The following is a 22,430-nucleotide window of genomic DNA, read 5'->3' on the forward strand; positions in this document are numbered from 1 at the left end:
ATGATCTGTTATGCGACCATTGAGCGGCACTCCACTGATCGTGTGCTCCGGCAATTTGGTTATTTTCAACCAATTTCGGAAGCACCTCGCAATATGGACGAGTTGCATAGCATAGATAGACGCGGCAAGATCGATACAGATTGCTGGTGAGGCATCATGAGTGAGTCGTGTTGTGGGAGGATCAACATCGGCGCCTTCCCCGTAGAGAGCCCATTTATGTTGATGACTTGACTGTTGGTGATGATTATTATGAGTGGTTCAACAGAAATGAAAAACCGTTTTTTCTTCCCGAGGATGCACGAGGGCGGACCTTTCCACGATGTCGACAGAGACATTCATCGACATAACACCATTATTCCCCGACTCGTGGACGAAGAGCAGGTGCTTTCGGTTCATCCTCAACTGCACCAGCAGGACCTTCACAGTAGCCACCTACATAGTGCAGCCATATATGATGTCGTCACCGCCTTTCCATTACCAGATGCCGCCGCCGCCGCCTTCACCTGGTTTTATGACCCTGCCGCCTCCACATTCATAGAGTTTTATGACCCCTCCTGGAGGCTATTATGGGTCTATGTTTGTAGATCTGACTTGGGGTTCATATGTTGGATATTTGGCGGGTTCAGCCTCATAACCCATGATAGCAGCACAGACACCTCCTGTACAGTTTTCATACTCTGTGATGTCTGAGTTTTATGGGTTTTCCCAGTTTTTGCAGACTGGTGGGATAGTCAGTCATACACCCCCAGAGTCCTTATTCTATGGAGGAGCTTCATCGTCATTAGCTCCTCATCAACAAAATTTAGCTACTCAGGACGACGACGACGACGACGATGATGATGGTGATGATGATGACAGCGAGGAGTCACAACCAGTGATATGAAGAAATCCTCCTCGAGACCGACAGCCACCGCTCTGCGGAACACATTCGCGTCGCAGACATTGATAGATTTTTTTATTATATTTGTATTTAGTACTTTTTATTATAGTTGTTTATTGGACTTTTTTATTGTAATTTTTTTATTATTTATCATTTAATACTTACTTTAATTCGTTAATATGGTTGGATTTATTTTAATTTATTTTGTTAAATTTGTTGGACTTTTTGTTAATTTATTTTGCTTAATTTTGTTTATTACCATTTAATATTAGTTATTGTAATTTGGTTATCATTTACCATTTAATACTTATTGTATCGTTAATATCAGTTATTCGTTAATATAACGCCAACATCCAATCTCGTATAATTGTATCGTTTTTTTAATATTCATCAGCGATTATCGAATAAAATTAACTTGAAGTAAATGCAAATTAAAGTACAATAATTATTAATTGATAAACAACTACATCATTTCCTCATCAATTTTTTACTTGATGACAATAGAAGTTAACATGTTTTTCTAGTGTGTCCTAGGTTTCTACAATGCCCACATCTTCTGTCTTGTCTAGATCTTTCTCGAATATTCATATCGCAATGAATTCGATTGGATTTTGGACGACCACGCTCCATCAATAAACTCGGATTTGGTATAATCGAAAGCTAATCTTGAACCCCATCAGGGTCTTTGTCATTACCTATGGGGGGAACTCAAATTCGTATACCTTAAAAACTTCAGATAGTAGGTATACGTGATCTACAAAATTATTATAGTCTTGACGTGTATACGAGCAAGCTGCTATCACATGAGAGCATGAATATTTCAGAGCTTGAAAAAACACGCAGTCGCACGTTCTATCCCTTAGATTTACTCTTAACGACACAACTTCAATCCCTTGAAGAGGTTGCGGCAACTCTGTGACACGAAACATTTCATGCCTTATAGAGAAGCTTGTTACAGACATCCCATTTGATGCAACAATTTTTTTTATAGATCTAGAACTAATCTAGGGTGATAGACATGACCGCCTTGCATCCAGGTTTGAGTTTGTCCCCGAGCTTCGCAAAAAGCACCCCCAAACGAAAATATGTAGTCTTTACCAAAGCCGCTACAGGTAAGTGACGTGCACCCTTTAAGGTTGAATTGATTGCCTCTGCCAAGTTGGTCGTCATGTGTCCATATTGATATCCACCATCATATGCATTCGTCCACATTTCTTTATCGATGAGGCTGATGTAATCATATCCTTCCTCGTTCTTCGCCCACAAATCTTGAAGCATTGATTCAAACGTTTGAGGAAGAAGTTCGTAACCTGATCAAAAAATGTATAACTTACTAACCAGATCAAAAGGATCAAAAGAAAACAAACTACATCAGTTTCACTTACCCATGCACACAAGTAATTGACGCTCATCATTTTTCTTGTATCTTCCATGGTAGTTCGCAGCAATGTGTCGGAGACAATACCTATGTTGGACAAAGGGTGGTTGCCACATTGGACCTAAAGACTCCATTGCTACTTTGATCCCAGCTCCGCGATCTGAAATGACACAGATTTTTTCCCTCGTGATAACATGTGCACGTAAATTTCGGAGGAAAAAAGCCCAAGAATCTGTATCTTCTCCTTCGACAAGAGCAAAAGCAACTGGAAGAATGTTGCAATTATCATCTTGGACAACTGCCAATAATAAAACTTACTTGTATTTTCCATACAAGAAAGTCTCGTCGATCTAGACCACAGGTTTGTAGTATTTGACAGCATTAACGCACTGTAGGTAAGTCCAAAAAACCCGATAGAATTGGCATCAATCGCGGAGAACTCGATCATTATGGTATGTATAGGGGGTTTCGAAGTCCACAATTATCCCAGGATTCAACCTCCGTACCAGCCTAAACCAGCCTGGAAGTTCGTTGTAAGATGCATCTCATTTGCGATAAAGTTTGACAATGGCATTTTATTTTGTCAACCAAGCTTTTTTATAGGAGACAATGTACCCATACTGCGATTGTATAGCTAAAATCAACACATCAATAGCTATATGAGAGCTTGCTTTTACCATGGGCATGATGGCTTGGCATATCACTTCCGAGTCCAAGTTGGGATGATCTTGGTTGACCCCTCCAGCACAACATATGTGAGGACCATTGTATACTGTTAGTTCACATCTGTTGTTTTTCCTCTTCCTCTTCAATACGCGAACCATACAATTACATCCGTTTTCGCGTCGGGCACAGTAGCATACATATTTTTCTGTCGTGGAGCGATCGACTCTCGATTGAACAGAATTACGGATATTGTAATTTTTATAGCCATCATCGCTTCTTCTTTGCTTGAAAACTCCATGCCTAAATATAACTCATCATTATTTATTGACGAGTAATATCCATAGTCATCGAGATTAGGCATATCTGCAAATTCTGGTGCATACATTACACCATAATTAGCTTCACACATGTGTGTTGAGGGTCAGTCCGTGCCACATTTTTTGGAACTTCATCCACATTATCATCATCATCGGAGTTGAATTATGGTGATTCTGGGTGAATGAATAGTCCAGTCTCAGCACCATCCATACCAGGCTCACGAAGCGGTTCTTCTGGTGGAGATGATGGTTCCTCCATGCTCTCTACATTTAGGTCGAAGAACCTACTACTTGCACACCTTCCCCTTGAACTGGAAGGCATATCGACATTCAAATTGAAAAAGCTCGCAGTCAAATGCCTCCCCCTGGAGCTTGAAGTCATCGTGTCAAATGGAAACTGCACAGACTGTTGCGTCGATGTCATCTCCATATTAAGGTCAAAGGGATTTACATATGAATGTCTTCCCCTTAAATTGGACGCGATGTTGCCATACGGATTGTTCGTAGACCCACCTCGGTACATATCGTAAAGAGTTACGGATGAATGTCTCCCCATTATGGCATTAAAATCATTACACATTAATGTCGTCGGGCTGTCAACTTGACCAACTTGTTCAGCCAGCCCATAGTGGGAGCTTAATGATTGACCCTGAACAGTAAGCACTTGAACAAACTTTGCATACATCTCAATATCGCCGTCTGAATAATTACTTTGAGAATCAGCCATCATTTCAACATCATAATTGTTCGATAGTTCAAACGATGTATAAGTTAATGGAAACAATGATGTTGGAAATCTATACTGCAACGACGACATTCTTCTACTACTTCCAACATGAATCTTCCTCGAAATCTTCGTTATCAGCTCCTCAAGAGTTATGTTTCTCTTCAATGATATTTTAACACGCTCGTTTGATATGAAAACAATGCCAGTTTCATCTTCTCGAATTTCACCATCATAATAAACTATAGCTGAAAGTCGTGCCATTCTTTGAGTTTAAAAGTACGACAATATTATATCTGCAAAAAAACAACTGAGACAAAACTGATTAAATAAATAATATATGAACGAAAATATAACACAATAAATTTTTTTCACATAAACGTAAATAATATAATTTTATATTATTACATGTACCGCAAAACTATTTCGACGTATGCTCTCGCTTTCTAATTTTACAAACACTGAAACTAATTGACAACAATTAGTATAATATTTTTTTAAATAATCATAATAAACAATAAGTATAATAAAAAAATTATCACAAAATTACCTAATAACAAAAAATCGCACGAACTTCTGAATCAAATATGAAAAGACTGTCAGATTGTTGTATTAAATTTTTATAATCGAGAGGAGATGTGAGGAGTTACCAGGGGAAAGGGTATTTATAGCCGGGAAAAGCTACAAGATGCGGTACTTGCACCGTGCCTTACATAATTATATCAGATAAAGCTAAGATGCGGCCTCTGGTCCACGCCTAACATAATTGTGTTAACGGTAAGGCACGGTCCCTGCCCCGCGCTATACCCTACGTGGCCTAAGGCGCGCCCCAGGGCCACGCTATGCACACGTGTATCCCATGTCAGCATAAGACGCGCCTTACCCCACGTGGTGCCAAATCAGCGTTAAGCGCGCTGCAGGGGCGCGTTTTTCTGCAAAGGGTGTTAGATCGGGAAATATAATCTGAACGGTGCCCGATCGGGAAAAAAAGCGGTGGACGGTGATATATCGGGAAAATTGTCGAAGATGATGAAGAAGCATCATTAAAATACACATGGAATATAAACACATTTAAAACAATTCCTCGTTATCCTTCCGTTAAGTTTTTAAAGTAAAGATATTAAAATAAAATAAAAAATAAATGTTATGTATGATTTTGAAAAAATTGAAAGTTTAGATTCTAAAATAAAAATAAAAGTGATAGTTTAGATAACCTTTTATAATTTGGGTTGGTATTTGATTCAATTATTATTAAAAAATATTATGAAAAATAATGTAACTAACATTTCATTTTAAATAATTTACCTTTAAAATTTTAACTAATTTATAATTATACGTCGAGTCTTTTAAAATTTTAAAATTTTATAAGTTAAATTAATTGTGTTCATCGTTAATGATGTTCAACGATGCTCGGCGAGCGTGGCAGACTCATCCACTAGCTGCGTAACCGTGTGATTGAATGAATCAACAGGAAAGCATATCCAGTCCAACTTCAAATTTAATTTCAAAAAACGTTGACTCTCAATTTTGATTGATGAACCGTGACCTCTTTTTGTATCAAAAGATGCTTTATTTTGGTTCGAATTCGAATAAATTAACCGCAAATTTATAATATGGATAACTGTGTTGAAAATAATGAAGAAAGGTACATAGAGTTTTATTTAATAGCTAAAAATAATATGGCCATTAATGAACCCAAAGCTGTATAAAACAATGGATTCCAGGCATAGATTTTAGCAGGCAGGAGGGTGAACAGCGGTCAACTAACACTTTCACAATATAATAAGAAAGGGAAATGAATCGGATTTCTTGGAGTCATGAATACTTTGAACGTGTAAACTTAACCACTAACTGCGTTTTCCAAATTCAAATCTGTCTTCAGCAACTAATAAATAAATGAACCGAAAGGTTTGTCTAAATAAATAGTTTAAGGGCTGTCGATTGGCCGTAGGACCTCTGGTACTTGGGTCAACAAAACCTTATGTCATGGGGCCTAGCCATTGGTTCAGAAAATGTATGCCCACAATAGGTTTGAAACATGTTATTGACATAAAAAATTTAGGACAAAATATATTTCCATCTTTGTACTTTATGTCAATCAACATGCTGCTTTATATCATCATATTCATAACCAGTAAAGAGTTCAAAACTCTGGGTTCAATATGTTGGTGGTGTTGAAGATATGTTCATTTACAATTAATATTACCAAACCATGAATTGATTATGCTCTTTTTTCAGTTGTAAGTACATAATAGATCACGAAAGAAATCTAGACGAATTCTGATACTTGTTTAGACCCAATGATTTCCCAAAAAAAAAAGACAGTGGTTAACAAAAGAAAGATCCTTAGTTCTCCTGCAAATACTGTACTCGATTGACATTTTGATCTGATTCAGAAATAGGGTTTACATGGTTACTATCAAATGTCTTGAAAAACAAGAAAACTGGATTTCTCCCTTTGATTTTTGTTTCTTGGTTGGAATGTGTTTCCAGTAATGAAAATGGTACAACAGAGTTGAAAACAGTTCAGAGACGCTTAGGCTGATACCGGGTACCGGCATAGAACCCTTCTGTATATGCTGTGTTCTTGAATATTGTCTGCAAGGGGAAGTAATCATTTTGGTTAGAGTCGAATTAAAAATACAAACACCTAACTGTTTATTTTTTATTTATTCGAAAATGAATGAATGGGAAGAAAAGGACGAAACATATGCGTTGGCATTTATTTTGGCAATAGTGATTGTAAATACATGCTAAATAAAACAGTATTTAACTTTTGCCATATTATACTTACAGCAAGGTTCTTTAGGTCTTCTCTAACACATTTTTTAATATTGTTTGCTACCTCAACTCCAAGCTGTCCATCATGTTGCTTAATGGAATCCTCCGAAATCTGTATTCATTTCACAAGTAAAGACCGATAAAATAAAATAAAATAAATAGAGGTTCGTATTGACCAAAAGTATAAGATTTAGCTTACTTCCGAAAGCAGTAAGGCGGATGCTCTATCCAGAAGCTCTTCCACAAATTTCCCAGCATCTGCAGCAGGAATTGATGGCTGCACACTATCGACAGGCTTCTCCTTAACATTTTGTGCATTACCAGAAGGCTTAACAGCTTTTGCTAAACCAAGAGCAGAGAAAAGGTTTATGTTATTTTGCCTACACATACTGCTAGTCTACAAGAACAAATGGTGGACTAACCCTTAGAACCCAAAAAAGGTACCAGTCCCTAGAACCCAAAACAAGATTCAGGAATGTTGAATTCTGGAAACAATGGTTTCCAATTCAATAAAATGAAGCAACAGTGTTTTTCTTTTCCGAGAAGGTTAGAATAGGGACAAAATGTAGGAATTTGTAACATGTGCAAGAAAAGTAATGACGTTGCAAATGACAATTTCTTTTAGATAGATTACCTGTAACTGCTGCAGAGTTGGTAGCAGCACCAACACTTTTTCCAGTCGAGTCCTGTGAAGAAGGTGCTTTTTCTGGAAGAACCGACAAAACTGGGGAATCTGATGGAACAAAAGCAGCTAGATCGGGTGGTTGATCTTTCCCTACGGAAGGGTTAGCCTACCAGCAATAAACTAATATTAAATCAGCAAATATGAAAAATCATTACTGGTGAAATGAAACAGATAAAGGATCAAATCACCTCCAGATCAATGTACGAAGGGTTTCTCCCGATCGATTTAAGAAACTTGTCCAGACCTTGGGTGTTGAGAGCTGGGAATAAATTAATTAGGACTTAAGAAACAAAAGCAGCTATAGACTGATTTCCAGTTACATATAACAGCATCCCATGAAGTTGGTCGACTTTTTCCATCACAGGATTTTCTAGACCTCAATGACTAGCATACACCATACAAACATATGGCATTGCCACTTGTCACTGATAACTGCCAAGAAGAGACCGAAAAGGAAGCAGCAAGTTCTAAATTGACTGTTTGGCTTAAACAGATTTTATGCATTTTCTAAAGTTTGCATTCCATAACTAGATTATGAAGAACAATGTCATACACGCTTATGTTCAATATATATATATATATATAAAGCCAATTATATTAAAAATATATATAAAATGCATATGTTCATTCCAAAAAACAATCAACCCTTGAAATAATCTTCTACAACCACTAATTACATTGTAGGTAACAAAATAAAGCGTTAAGAGTGAATTCAAAAGAGGAGGACAAGAACATGTTTATTCTTTTTCAAGACTTACAGATTGACATGTCATTGGAGAGAGGGTGGAAAATGCAACACTCTTGAGATTTGAATTCTTGATCCAACAATAGAGAGACATGTCTTCAAAAAACAACAAAACTGAAAATTAAAGCTAGACTTACTCTGAATAAAGCTGGCCCAAAATAAGTATATCTTTATGTATTGAACATACAGAGAAACAGAGAGTTAAGTAAAAGAAAAGGTAGGTGGGATAGCACTTGCATGTAAGATGAAAAGAAATCATACTAGAATTTTAGCCAAATGGTCATCAGCACTAGATATATCTCCAAATGCAGAAATGTATGCAGTCCACATACATTATTATAATTTTTTTCACTTTTAATGCATGCAGTTAGAAACAACAGTTCTCAGATTTACTGAAAGCTGTTAATACATCAAGATTGAAGGAAAGAAAACCAATCCAATCAACTCATTCAGAAGCTACCTTGACATTTTGAAACAAAAAGGCAGCATCAATGAGGCTCAGTTCTTGAGAAGAACATGAGAAATAAGATAAAATATTTTCATGAAATTTCACAATAACATCTAATCATCTGTATCCTTGACTTAAGGTTCTTTGAAGATGAAATCCAATAACAAAAGAGCACATGTACATAAATGAATAATTAGGGATTCTAGAAATAGAACACCATCGTGTACTAATTACAGCCAAAGATAAAAACAACTTAAAGCTTCAAAGGCATTCTATCTTGTGAGCAACCAATAAAATTACCAGATCCCAGGAAAATAATAGTCCATGTACCATTCAGCACTAAAATTCAAGTATATTTTAATGCCTGAAGAGAATGGAAATTAAATGCATACCTTGCAGATTCATTTACAACTGCAAATGGAGTGACACATCCAAGTGGAACCTTAAAAGAAGAAAACAGAAGCGACAACATAAAAAGGTGAATTACAATCTTGTTATCATATATATGACAGTCATTACAATCTTGCTATCATATGTTTGATGATCATTAGTGAAAAACCTTTTTATTCCTTGTCTTTCTTATTGACTTGAAAATACTTGGCACTGATTACCCAATGAAGGCATACTTTTGAAACATGACACTACATTTTTAGGAATGAAAGAGGCTATTAGAAGCAATCTGATCATTTAATTAGAGAAGATTGGCAAAGACTTCTATACTATATCCATAAACTTACTCTAATTCAATCTCAAAAAAATTGATACTAGCAAGTTTAAACTACTATGTATACACACCTGAAGTATCTCACCCAATGCCTCTTCTGGAGCCATTCTTAGACCACCTTTCCCTAAACCAAGCCTCTGAGATAAAACTGCACAGCTTTGAAGGCAAAATAAAACTCTCATTAACATCTGAAATTGGCTCCAGATTTTCCATATCAACATAAATATGCACGACTCTTAAATTATTCCCTCGTATCATAAGAAAAGAATATAAAACTAAAGAAGGGAAGAGAGCATGAACCTTTCAGGTCTACTTTCGTATCTGCAAGCGCAGAAACAACATAGTACCTATGTTTCTTGTCCTGCATGGATAACCATTTGCAATCACACCGAAAATCAGAAACAATTCCGAGATTCATTCTGCACAGATGCAAAATCAACAGTACATAATTTCATATTATACCTTCATGAACAAATTTTTGCTCAGAACACCTCCCGTATTCCCAACATATTTTGCCTGCTTGAGAAGAAATATTTCAGTCCTATAATCCATGAATATGAAAAAGGGATTAATAAGCCAAGTCAGTGATCTTCTTTTACCTGAGCTTCGACTGTCAAAACAACAGGATGTTCATACTGGGAGAATTTTATTTGAAGCTCCTGAAAGACCCCAATGCATGTTTCAGTCAATAAATAAAATGGTACAAAAACATAGCTACCATAACTAAAGCAAAGTTATTACTATAATGCTATCAATCTCATTTTCTTTAATAGGTTGTATAATTGATATAAATTCATTAAATTCAACCAGTCCAATACATAAATTGAAATATGCTGAGCCAGCACTATATAATTAGAAGGGTTACAATATTTTCATAATATATATATAGTTTTGCATACTATAAAAATTTATAGTTTTGCATATATATATAACCTAATTTGGATTCCAACCTCTACTTACTCAATTCTTACAGAGAAGAAAAACCAAATATAAAGCAAAAACAATGAAAACCCAAATCAAAATCGAAGTGTAAATAAAGAACCATTGCGTAATATTACAAAATAGAGAAAATGAAAACTAAAATTATCCAAAAATATTAATTAAAAAGGAAAACCTTTAAAAGAGCAAGCAGCTGGTCCTTGGAATAACCCATTGTATTGATCAGTTTCTGAGTCAAAGCTGAAATGAATGAATGAAGCAAAGAAGCTGCAAATCTGCAATGAGTTTGGAATAGATTTATTTGTTACCTCAAGAAATTGTCGAGCACTGAGTTGGATTGGGCTTAAACTCCTAGGGTCCATGTAAAGCAAATAAAGCAAATGAGAAAAAACGGCAAACTATCAAAATTGTGTTATTTTTTTGCAAGTAGTTTGGTTAATAAAGTTCAATAAAGAGTTCTTAAATTAGAAAAAAAAAGTTATAATTTAAGCACGAACCAAGAGGCCTCTATGGTAAAGAAATTTTTATTATTCTTGAGGGCCCGAGTTCGGGCATCATTACTCCCAGGGGTGTTAGCGTTCAATGTCGAAAGATTGAAAGTTATTTTTAAATAGATGCCTTGTACTAACCCCAATTAATCAAAAGAAAAATTAAAAATGTAAGGGTAAACTACACATTTAGTACCTAAACTATTTTTGATACGTTTTAATACTTAAACTTTTAATTTTTTTAAAATAATATCTAAAGTTTAGTTTCTGTTTCATTTTAGTACACCTGTTAAAATTTTAATATGTTTAATACTAAAACAGACGAAAATATATATCTATTCCCTAATTTGTCATACAAAAGTTACATTTATAATAAAATTATATTGTTTTTTTTACTTCAATATAAAATTTGTAATATTATAATATAAAAATTAAATTTATAATAATATATAATATAAATATTATAAAGTATGACAGGTTATTCATAATTAAAATTTTTATTAAAAAAACATGTAAACATGAACTGATTTAGATAAAATTTAAAGTGTATGTTTAGACTAGAGTGAAACCAAATTTAGATAAGTATGTAGGGATAGGTATAAGATTCAAACTTGATAGGTTGTAATCCAATTTGATCTTATTGGATTGAGTTTTTTAAATCAAGTTTGGATTGGGTCGATTTAATTTTTTTAAATTATATGTTTAGGTCAAGTCGGATTCAGATTTAGAGTGAAAAATATTTAATTTGACTTGAAAAATAATATAATTATATCTTATATATTTAAGGACAATTATAATAATATTTATCTATCTATTATTATTATTATTTAATTAGGTTTATATTTTATCGAACAAAATTAAAAATTATATATATTTGTATCATATCAAATTAATCAAGTGTAGGATTTATCTCAAAAGACGGATGGGATTTCAATTCGGATGAAATCATCCTAGACATAACTTGGGTCTCATTTTTCAATTAAATGATATATCTTTTTTGGATCGAATCCGATTAATTAAAAACTTGACCAAATCAAACCCATATCTATCCCTCCAAACATATAATATATTAATACTCTATATAATTATAATCCGAGTGTAACTTAAACCGAACTATGAACACCTATATCGTTTCTCACATTTAGGCTCATTTGGATCTCTATAAACCTAGCTTCATTGCGGTTAAGCTATTTTTAATAGTTTTATTTGGATGGTAATTTAGACGGTTTATTAGAATATTTGTAAATATTTAGTTTGTTTGTTCCATATAAAAAAATATCGTAAATTCAAAGAATTTATGGATTTGAATGTAAAATAATTATATGTTACAAATTTATAGCGGATATAGATAAACATCATCATTCATCTATGATTTGAATATGCATTATTTATAAAAATACAATTCTGAATATGAAATGTCAGTAGCATCTTCAAATATCAATGAATATGAAAGAATAAAAGAATGGTTTAATGTTTGACTGCTTTTTTCCTATTTGCCTTAGCAAAAACTCCATAGGCGAATATCATCGCCTTCCTCGTAGAAATCATTGATATTTGAGGGTGCATGAAATGAGGGCACATTCAGCATCTGATCGAGGGAGGGGTACCATGGTTCCATAAGAGAAACAGGCTCATCGTTTACTACAAGAGATTGCATCAGTGACATGTAATCGTCATCTTCATCAACAGCTTGATCAGATGGCGAGGAGGACATAGACGGAGAAGAGACTGATGAAGAGGAGGATGCGGGCGGTGATATCGGTGGGGCGGCGTCGACGAAACTATTTGCAGCTGCGGCGGCCACTCTTTGTATTGACTTGGGAGACAAAGCGCTGTCAGGGTCAGGGATGTAATGAGAGGATGTGATGGGGAAGTTGAGTTTTGCCGATGACCTTTGAGGCATAGAAGTGCAGCATCATAGGCTCTTGCGGCAGCTTCTGCTGTAGAATAAGACCCTAACCAGATCCTTGTCTTCTGATTTGAAACCCTAATCTCCGACACCCAAGAACCCCAGCTCCTCATTCTTACACCCTTATACTTCTTCTTCATATCAATCTTCACCATTAGCAAGAAGCTTCCAAAAAAGAACAAGTAGTCTTTAGTTATCAATCAATACTTTGATGATCAGAGATGAGAGCAAATGATTTTTTGTTGTTGTTAAACGCGATGGAAAATGTTGATATTTATAGATGGGTGACTTTGAATTGTTCTTAAAGCTGGGATGATCGCTTGGTCAATCATGTTGGTCCACATATGAACATGAGAATGGCTGACAGACAGGATACTTTAGCTTTATTCAAAGAATGGGAAATGTACAGTGTGTGATTAAATACAAAGCAGAAATGTCAATTGGCAAACCTCAACACTCAACCTAATCGTTGTTTAGAGAAGGAAATATCAAGGAATTAGCATTAGTTTTGTAGATAGCTAACTAATTACAGCTAGGAAAAACGTGTTCTTTTAATAATTCGATATCAATACCATTAATGTAGACAGGTCATTTATGTGGTTAATGCATGATTTGAAACTTGTAAAAAGTGAATGATTCAAGTTAAACGAGTACTGTTTCTAGAGTTGAATGACTTGCTACATCTTTGTTTTACTATTGATGTTTATGGTAAAAAAAACCCTACAATTATTTTGATTAATAATGAGCGAAACATTGGATTCTTGATAGACAACTTCCAGGATGTGCAGGGCTGATTATTTAAGGGGGGTGGGGTTGAGTTACACATGAGACGTGCCGCCTAAATCCAAGTGCTTAACTCAGCCACTCTCCCTACGTAGAAAAACCAAAACCAAAACCAAAAAACCAGTTGTTGCTGCTCTGTTTATTTTCACATTTGGGATGGCTGAGCCAAATTTTCAAACTTTACAGCGCACCGTTGTTGATATTGTCAGGCAAATGGGCAATGAAAAGTCCGGCAAAACGTGCCAAAGATTGCTACAAAGTTCCAATCAAGGGCATGCCCTTCGGGAGAAGAGAAGATGAGAAAACTGTTTGTAAACAATAATGTTGGCCCAACCCAAATACTACTTTTAGCCATGACATCAGTATCTCGCACAGAGGAAATGGTCTTCCAGATGAATATAATTCATGCTGTGAACAAATAATTAGTGTCCTCAATCCGTACAAAGTCCTGCTTTAATTAACAAGGCATTTGTTTCTTGAAAATTAAGAGAGTATTTCTCTAAATTGAAAGCCATCATGCTCTGTATTAGATAACTGATCCGACTCACTGTAAGTAAATATGAATTTAAAAATAAAAACAATGTCGACCCACTTAATGAACTTTTGAGTGTTTTAATTTTGTAAAATTACAATTAATTTTAAATTAGATATAATATCAAACATAACTCCCCATATGTTTCTGAATAATTACTTTAACTCCTATTTTCTTTTTGTTTTAATATTTTAGCCCTTTACATTTTATTTTTCGATCATGTTGCTGACATGTCATGTCACATAAGATGATGACGTAAAATATGACAAAACTCTCAAAGTTTATGATATATCACATGTCGCATCATTCAAGATAATAATGTAATACATATCATGTGTTATGTGTCATATTACTTAAGATAATAATATAATATGTATCGCATCAATGGAAAAAATGATGTAATATGTGATATGTAAGTAATTAATTACATGTAACAAAATACTAAATCAACAAATTATGTTGATTATCGTCAACTAACAATTATCATTTAATATGGTTGTCCCTTTTTCCATATATATGGGGTAAGGAGATGTAAGATAGTAGGCTACCTTCGAATTATGAAATGCTCTCCGTGGGACTCGATCCCACGAGTTAAGAACCTTGTGCTCTACCAACTGAGCTGGATGGTCATTTTAATTATCATTTAATATGAGTTATTTTAATTAAAAATTTAAAAGTTAAAGACAAATGCTCTAGAAAAGTAAAGACTAAAATATCTATTCAAATAAATATTAGGGTCTAATTTTGATATTATACCAATATTTTAACCCTCAAGAAATAAACATTTACTCGAAATCAGTAGCAATCGACTTTTGAGTTCTGCAAAATGCTATCCAAAGGGATTGGAACAATGGCAACAACTGCAACAATGGCAGCAAGATCTTTATCCATGGTTTACGTTCCGGCGCATAAACCCAAATGGATTTTCACTCCTTTGTCATTTTGTACTTCAGCATCCAAACAAAGGAAGCTGGTTCTTTACTCAAAGCCTGGTTGCTGTTTGTGCGATGGCCTCAAGGAAAAAACTCCACGCCGCCTTATCACTTTCCGTCCCAGACTCCGTCCTTGACGTCGAGTTACAGGTAAAATCCCATCTCGCATCTCAGTCTCTAGTCTCCAATACACAAAGATTGAAACTTGGAAATTTTTTTATTGTTGGGTACTTAACTCTGGATAGGAGAGAGATATTACCAGCAATCCTGAATGGGAGAAGGCATACCAATATGAGATACCCGTTTTAGCCATAGTACTCTCAGATGGCACTGAGGTAAGCTTAGTTCACCCCCCCCCCCCAGTTTCTGGAAACTGTATTATTGGTTCCTTTTTAATGAATGTGTGACTTCCTAGATAAAGAATTCAACATGGATTATTTCACACAAGGGCTCTGGAAAAGTTCGAACTTTGAAAGCTAAGCAAAGAAAGAAAAATAGTGGGACTAGAAAGATGGTTCAGTACCCTTTTGTATTTTCTTTTATAATGAATTTGGTTATATAATTAGTAAGGGATTTCTGTATAAAATATGTGAACTGAAGGTTGAGTAAGGGGACATGTAATTGAGCAGGAAACAATTAAGGAGGATTTCATTCCATCACATACCTAGAATGAGGGCTTTTGTTTTTTCTGTTTGATTTTAGTAAAAGGCCTACTTAATTTGGAATTTTTTGTTAGCGAAGTTACTTCAAGGTGATCCGGTCATTTATGAATAAAGGAGGAACATGAATTGGGCTTTGTTAGTTTATTTAGTAAGTGAAATGTATTATATTTCCGTTGTCAGGCTGAAAAGAGCAAACACTTGTTCTTGAAATTTCTTTAAGGTCTGACATTGTATAAATGCAGTTGGATTTGGGGTCTCTAGAACTAGTAAATAAGGTTTAGGCAGAGTTGTATAGTTCATCTTGTGTAGAGAGTAATTTCCAGCATTAGTGCAAAGGATTTACAGGAAACATACCATTATACTCGAGTATTTTCTTAAAAATCTATTTTAGTTTGGAAACATGCCAATAACTTCTATTCTTTAGTAGTCTTTGGCTCATGTCTGAAGTTAATTTATACTGTTTACAATTATTCGGGGCCAGAGCTTCACATATATGGGAATTTTTCATTTTATGTTTGAAGAGTTAAGCTCAGATAGTGACTCACTCAGATAAAAATTGCTGGTAATGCCCAAATACTGTTCTTAAAAGTATTTAAACTAAGGCGAATTCTATATCCTTCGCAGATAACCTGAATGACATTAACATAGAATGTCTGGGTACTCCAATGAGGGACTGTTTTATATTAATACAGATAGAAACTGGATGAGGTTGTCTGTATTGGTAAATTTTAAACATGTTTTGTTCTCCCCCTCCTTTATTTGGTGGATTTCTTCCACAACTGTTTTCAAGGTAAGTAAGACCCTTGGTTTTCACTTTCATGTATCCCCCCTCCAAAAAAAAATCTGATTAATTTAGTATAATAGTTCCATAAGTCTTAATAATGGATGGCACATACTCACATAGATGTAGATTCCCTTTTGCATTATCAAAAGAATCACAACTTTCAATCATGTTCATCCTATGCACACGTGTGTTACATGTTCATGAGATGCAGATTCCCTTTTGCATCACAACTTTTCAATACTTATCTTTTTCATCAGATAACCCCTCTTCATGGCTGTAGTTCAGTTAAAAGTTTCTGATTCTGTTGTCACCTTTGAACAGCTGATGGAATTTTTTTTTATACGAATTTCAAGCCTCATTAATAACCCCCTTCTTGATTAATGGATCTTTTAAGAAAGCTCCTTAATCAGCGGAAGGAAGAAAAGAGTGCCTTAGGAATATATTAATCATAAGTAAAGTACATAGGATACAACCAGAAAACACACTTACACATAACCACATAAGATCGTAAACACAAAAACAACCAGACTACCCTTAGACATCAAAACTAACTCAACCCCTAAACAGCGAAAAACCACCAATAACCTACAAAGAAACCTCTAACACAAACAAAATAATTCATCCAATCCCCTGTTTAGCCAGAGAATCCGCCTCGCAATTGCACCTCCTCGAGATGTGTCTTACAATGATCTGCCTGTCCAAAACAAGAGAGACAATTTTTTTCACCATCGAACTAAAAAAAAGGAGGAGATGAAGTTGGCTGCAGAATCCAATCCACTCATGCTTTTCAATCACTCTCTAATATTAATATTCCCTTCATCGCCCACTCCGACGAGAGAAAGAAATCAATGCCTTTCTCCATGGCTTTCAGCTCAGCCAATGGAGGGGGACCTGGACCAACAGCACTCGAAAAAGACCCTAGGACTTTGCTATTCGAGTCTCTTAAAATGCCCCCAATTCCCCCCCAACAACCCATCCCCACTGACTGCCCCATCAACGTTAACCTTGAAAAAATGAACTGGTGGAGGACGCCAACCCTGAAACTTCAATTTATTGGGTGCCTTAATCTGAAGCTTATTTGCAATAGTAGGGTCCCCCTCTAGGGAGTCAACCTGAATAATGACATTCGGATGCTTAGCCAGAAACCATTTAGCCAATCTAAATCTACAAATAAAGGATAGAGTAGAAACGTCCAACTTCCAATTCTCAAAAACCACCAAGTTTCTGGCCTTCCAAACTGACCATAGAACAACACTCGGTATAAAACTTCATATTTGAGAATTTGGCCTCAGGTCAGACCATGAACACAGCAAGGAAATAGGATCTTTGGGCAGGACAGACGAGATACCCCATAACCTTAAAAAACTGCTCCATAGGTTCCTTGCAACCGAGCAGGAGATGAAAAGATGTTGTTTCATCTTGCTTTGAACACAGCGGGCATAAAACCTCCTCCAAAGAAACTCCTCTTTTAATCAACTCCGTTCTAACCGCTAGTCTTTGATGTGAAACCTGCCATAGAAAAGTTTCAACTCTTGGAGGAGCCATTCCTGACCAAACGAACCTTTTCCAATTAACCTGACCCCCTGAGTAGGATGGAAGAGTCAACCTACATGCTTTAACTGAGAATAAACCATCTCCCTTCCCTTACCAAGATAGAAAATCATCCACCGTATCAGACAGAACAACATTCTCCAGCAGAGACATAAGTTGAATCCAATAATCCATTTCCCAATCACATAAATACCTTCTCGTTTGAATATTCCAGACCCATCTGTTATTCACCAAACAGCCAAACTTTGAAACTTTTCCCCACTTGTTATTCGAGAGAACATAAATCCTTGGAAATTGGTTCTTTAAAGAATCCTCGTTTATCCACACATCATGCCAAAATTCAATAGACTTGCCATTTCCCACTTGAATCTTAGTGTGGGACCTCAATCCTTGTCCAATTGGGTCTTCTTCCAAATAATTCTTTGTAATACCCTTCCAAATCCATGAGTCCGAAGGAGAGCATACCTTACTAATCGCTAGGGACAGATTATTCACATTAAATTTGCTACACATTAAATTTTTCCAGAGGGATTCTTTTTCATTCGCGAACTTCCAGACCCATTTACCTAGCAACACTCTGTTAGCAAATTTGAGATCCAAGATTCCCAAACCTCCCTCCTCGAGGGCTTACATACCCTCTCCCAACTCACCCAGTGAATTCGATTTGTATAAGAACCTTCCCCCCACAGAAAATTAGCCATTAGTGAATTTAACTTCCTATACACCTTACACGGAATTCTGAAAATAGAGAGGAAAAAATCGGCATTGAGGACAGAACTGATTTTATCAACACTAATCTGCCCGCCATTGACAGTGTTGTTGCTTTCCAACCTGACAATTTTTTGGAAAAACCTTGGATGACCGGCTCCCATAGAACCTCTGAATTTCTCTTTGCACCTAAGGGTAAGCCTAGATACACTGCGGGAAAAACACCCACACCACAGCCAGCCTTCATTGCCCATTCATTTAATAATTCGTTCTCCACATTGATGCCATATAAATTACTCTTGGACAAATTCAAATGAAGCCCTGTCATTATGCTAAATATCCTTAACACTCTCTTAATATTCAGAATATAAGTAGGGGAATCACGGCAAAACACAATCAAATCATCAGCAAACTGTAGATGGGTTAGATTAAAGGAATCCGATATTCCAATAGCGAAACCTTAAAATAGTCCCAAATCAGCCACTTTGCTTAACATAAGATTAAGAAGTTCCCCCACTAAATTGAACAATAGAGGGGACAAACTACACCCTTGTCTCAACCCTTTACCCATCGAAAACTCCTCAGTTGGGGAGCCATTCACTAACACCGAGATAGACGCCGTGGAAAGGCAACATTCTATCCAAGAGACCCATTTCTCTCCAAATCCCATAACCCTCATTAATCTGAAGATAATTGGCCATTCAACCGAGTCATAAGCTCTCTGAAAATCAGCTTTGAACACCACCCCTTTTAGCCCTAGTTTCCTCCAATAGTCTATGCCTTCGTTTGCAAGAAAAGCACAATCTAAAAGTTGTCTACCCGGAATAAAAGCAAACTGTGAAGGGCTCACAATATCTTTAATCACTGAGACTAATCTCTTCGATAGAACTTTGGAGACGATTTTATAAAGACTGCCCACAAGACTTATTGGTCGGTAATCTTCAATACCTTCCGGGTTGATTTTCTTAGGAATCAAAGAAATAAAAGCGTGATTTACCCCATGATCCCACTTCCTCCCACAGTAGAAATCATCCATAAACTTCATTATTTGCACCTTAAGAGACGGCCAGAATTTCTTAAAAAAACCCATCGTAAAGCCATCGGGCCCTGGAGCTTTGGAACTATCCGAGGAGAAAATAACATCCCTAACTTCCTCTTCTGAGAATTTAATCAACAATTTGGCTTCCTGAAATTTATTCTATAGACTAACACTTTGAGATTAATCAACAATATTTGAAGATGCTTTGAGTGGTATAATATAAAAAAAAGACTACAGAGTACATTTTTTGATAAAATAAAGGTGTAAATATCTGTTATCCAGGCCCAGTTGAGTGTCGGATATAGGTATGTATTCAATTCTAATTTTTAATAAAAAATTCAATGTACTTGCTCGATCATGCCCTTTTTCCAATGTCCTAGTAGGCTCAAGCGCTAAGTGTTGGGTACTAGTGCTATAGGGGAAAAAAATGAAGAACCCAAGTAACAAAGGTATATAATAAGGATATTAGACCAGATCATCCATCTCTAACTACCCTTGCATTAGTCTTTAAAAATATGGGATAAAATAGTTGCTATTTATATGGATCAATGCTAAAGATGACATCTCACGAGCAATATCAATCTCTCTTTCAGGAACTACTGCCTAGATTATCTCCTCGACTCGGGGTGGAGCTTGTCCATAAGAAGATAGCAACAGCTTTTAAACAGTAAGATCTTCGTAATTTTTTGTTCTATGATGGAATGGATACTGAAGTTCATGTACAACTAGAAGGGAAAACGTTTTTGATATACACCATTTCATTTTAGTATGTTTGATTGGGTCAGTTCTAGTTGCCATCACCAATAATCTTGGTTCTTTAATGTCATTCATTGTGCACTCAATTGCTTTTATTGCTATTAAAATCCTGCTTTCCTCTTGCTAACGGTTGAGGTTGTCCTCATTTCATCTTTTCCATTTATGGATTTGAATAATAACTTTAATATAAAATTGTACTTTTTTTTAATACAAATGAGGTTGTAGTTGAGAGATAAGGGAAGGAATTACAAGTGTTGTGATTTGAAACGCAGTCTTGTCGGATATCACCTTCTTTCTTAAATTATGTCAAGTTATTGCACTGAGTGGTTGATTTCTTCTTCTTCTCTAGTGCTTTTATTTATTTTTATTACATGTTAAAAGAAAGTTGATTAGTCTTGCAAGTGACTGGACTGAGAACTTATTTGATTGATTCCACTGTCCATGGTGAAAGGCATTCCTATGGCAATGCCTTCCTCTCAGTAAACAAGATTGGGGGGGGGGGATGGTCAAAGTTTCTTTACAGGCGGCATAATTTACGATACAACTGGCTATCACTACTCTTGATTGACTCTTGAGGTTCAGTATGGTGCCGTGCACGCATATTCATGGACACCTAACCCAAAACATCAACCTTAACAGAAAGTTCCCCCCCCCTGGATTGCTTTGTGCTCTGAAACAAAATTTTCTTTTGCATATCTTTTATGTATTATTAATTCTGTGCAAAGTGCAAACAAAAGCAGGCCAATTTTAAGATAAAATGAAATTTTTTTCATCAAACATGATTCGTTAAAGTCATATCCATTCATTTTTTTACTACTTTTGACTAAATTCATTGTTTCAAAGGTCCCAAGCAGTTTGTGCACTCGGATTGCTATTGAACTCCTGACTTTCTCTGTTGCATGATCAACTTTGTAGTTTCCATTTCATCTTTTCCATTTATGGATGTCATCCATATCTTGGTCTAGTGGGTAACCAGTAAGGTAAACACGCATCAAAGGGAAAAGAAAATGAAAAGGATTGTCCAAGAGATAAAAGAGTTGATGTCACCTGCACCTTTGGTTTGTCGTTGAAGTCTCGTTATAACCAAGCATCTTTGGTTAGCCATTGAAGGGATACCCAAGCTTCTTAACCGATGGCATAACATTCGATAAGACCGGATAGTCACGCATCCTCTTGGCATCATCTTCTCTCCCATTACCAAAGGGAAAACAGTATGGATATGTACACCAATGAATTTCCCACTTCGGATTGCCTTGTGCTTTCAAGTAAAATGACAAAAGTCTTTGTTTTTATATCACTCTTTATACGCATTGTTCAAGTCCATGGATCATCTCATCCCATCTTCCAATTATTGGCGTCAAATGATTCGTTTGATTCAAGTACAAACTTCCATGAAAACAAGTATTTAGCTATCGTGGTTAAATCCCTTTTCACCATTGAACTAATCTGATAAATCAAGCCAGATCATTTGCAGAGGGTTGATTTGTTCTTCTGAATTGATTAGTAGTTTGATTTCGTTAAATGTTTAATGCAATTCAAAAGGGAATGATTGATGTTTTGCAATGCTGGTGTATAGTTCCACTGAGAAAGTCGAGCCTCATCAATTGATTTAACAATTGAATTTGGATGGATTAGAGTCGTAGACAGTTGATAGAACTGCTTGTCTTTTTCCTTAAATGATAACTCCACAAACTTAATTGCTTCTTTTCTTCTTTTCCAACCCTTTGGAAAGTGCTTTCTTCCACCCTCATGAGTGATCTATGTTGCTTCCAAACATCATGTATTGGGCATCGTTTTGCATGTTTATCTGTTATATTGCCAACTAGAAGTTGCATGAACAAAGCAAAATATAAATTCGTATTCGATATAATTTAATCATATAAGATTCATATTCAAATATAACTTCGTATCCAACATAATTTTAAAGATACGACCCTTATATTCAAAAACTTTAAATTTTATGTACACTAAATACAGGTAAGTGAATCATATGAATGAA

General features: G+C 35.7%; 1 protein-coding gene and 2 pseudogenes across 1 annotated transcript; 1 reads left to right on the forward strand and 2 right to left on the reverse strand.

The window, feature by feature from the left end:
• Positions 1-6,315: 6,315 nt before the first annotated feature.
• LOC120216817 (prolyl-tRNA synthetase associated domain-containing protein 1-like) lies at positions 6,316-10,570 on the reverse strand. Its single transcript, XM_039214127.1, has 12 exons — positions 10,463-10,570; positions 9,948-10,007; positions 9,811-9,864; positions 9,649-9,709; positions 9,420-9,496; positions 9,017-9,066; positions 8,190-8,272; positions 7,620-7,690; positions 7,381-7,537; positions 6,946-7,088; positions 6,760-6,858; positions 6,316-6,563 (listed from the first exon to the last, which is right to left on the reverse strand). The coding sequence occupies exons 1-12, from the start codon at positions 10,499-10,501 to the stop codon at positions 6,492-6,494; spliced, it is 966 nt and encodes a 321-aa protein (XP_039070058.1). The 5' UTR covers positions 10,502-10,570; the 3' UTR covers positions 6,316-6,491.
• Positions 10,571-12,120: 1,550 nt separating this feature from the next.
• LOC120216853 lies at positions 12,121-12,911 on the reverse strand (annotated as a pseudogene).
• Positions 12,912-14,765: 1,854 nt separating this feature from the next.
• LOC120216963 lies at positions 14,766-21,178 on the forward strand (annotated as a pseudogene).
• The last annotated feature ends 1,252 nt before the right edge of the window (positions 21,179-22,430 follow it).

Source organism: Hibiscus syriacus, unplaced genomic scaffold (genome assembly GCF_006381635.1).
Source record: "Hibiscus syriacus cultivar Baekdansim isolate YM2019G1 unplaced genomic scaffold, ASM638163v2 tig00110174_pilon, whole genome shotgun sequence".
Lineage (NCBI taxonomy): Eukaryota > Viridiplantae > Streptophyta > Magnoliopsida > Malvales > Malvaceae > Hibiscus > Hibiscus syriacus.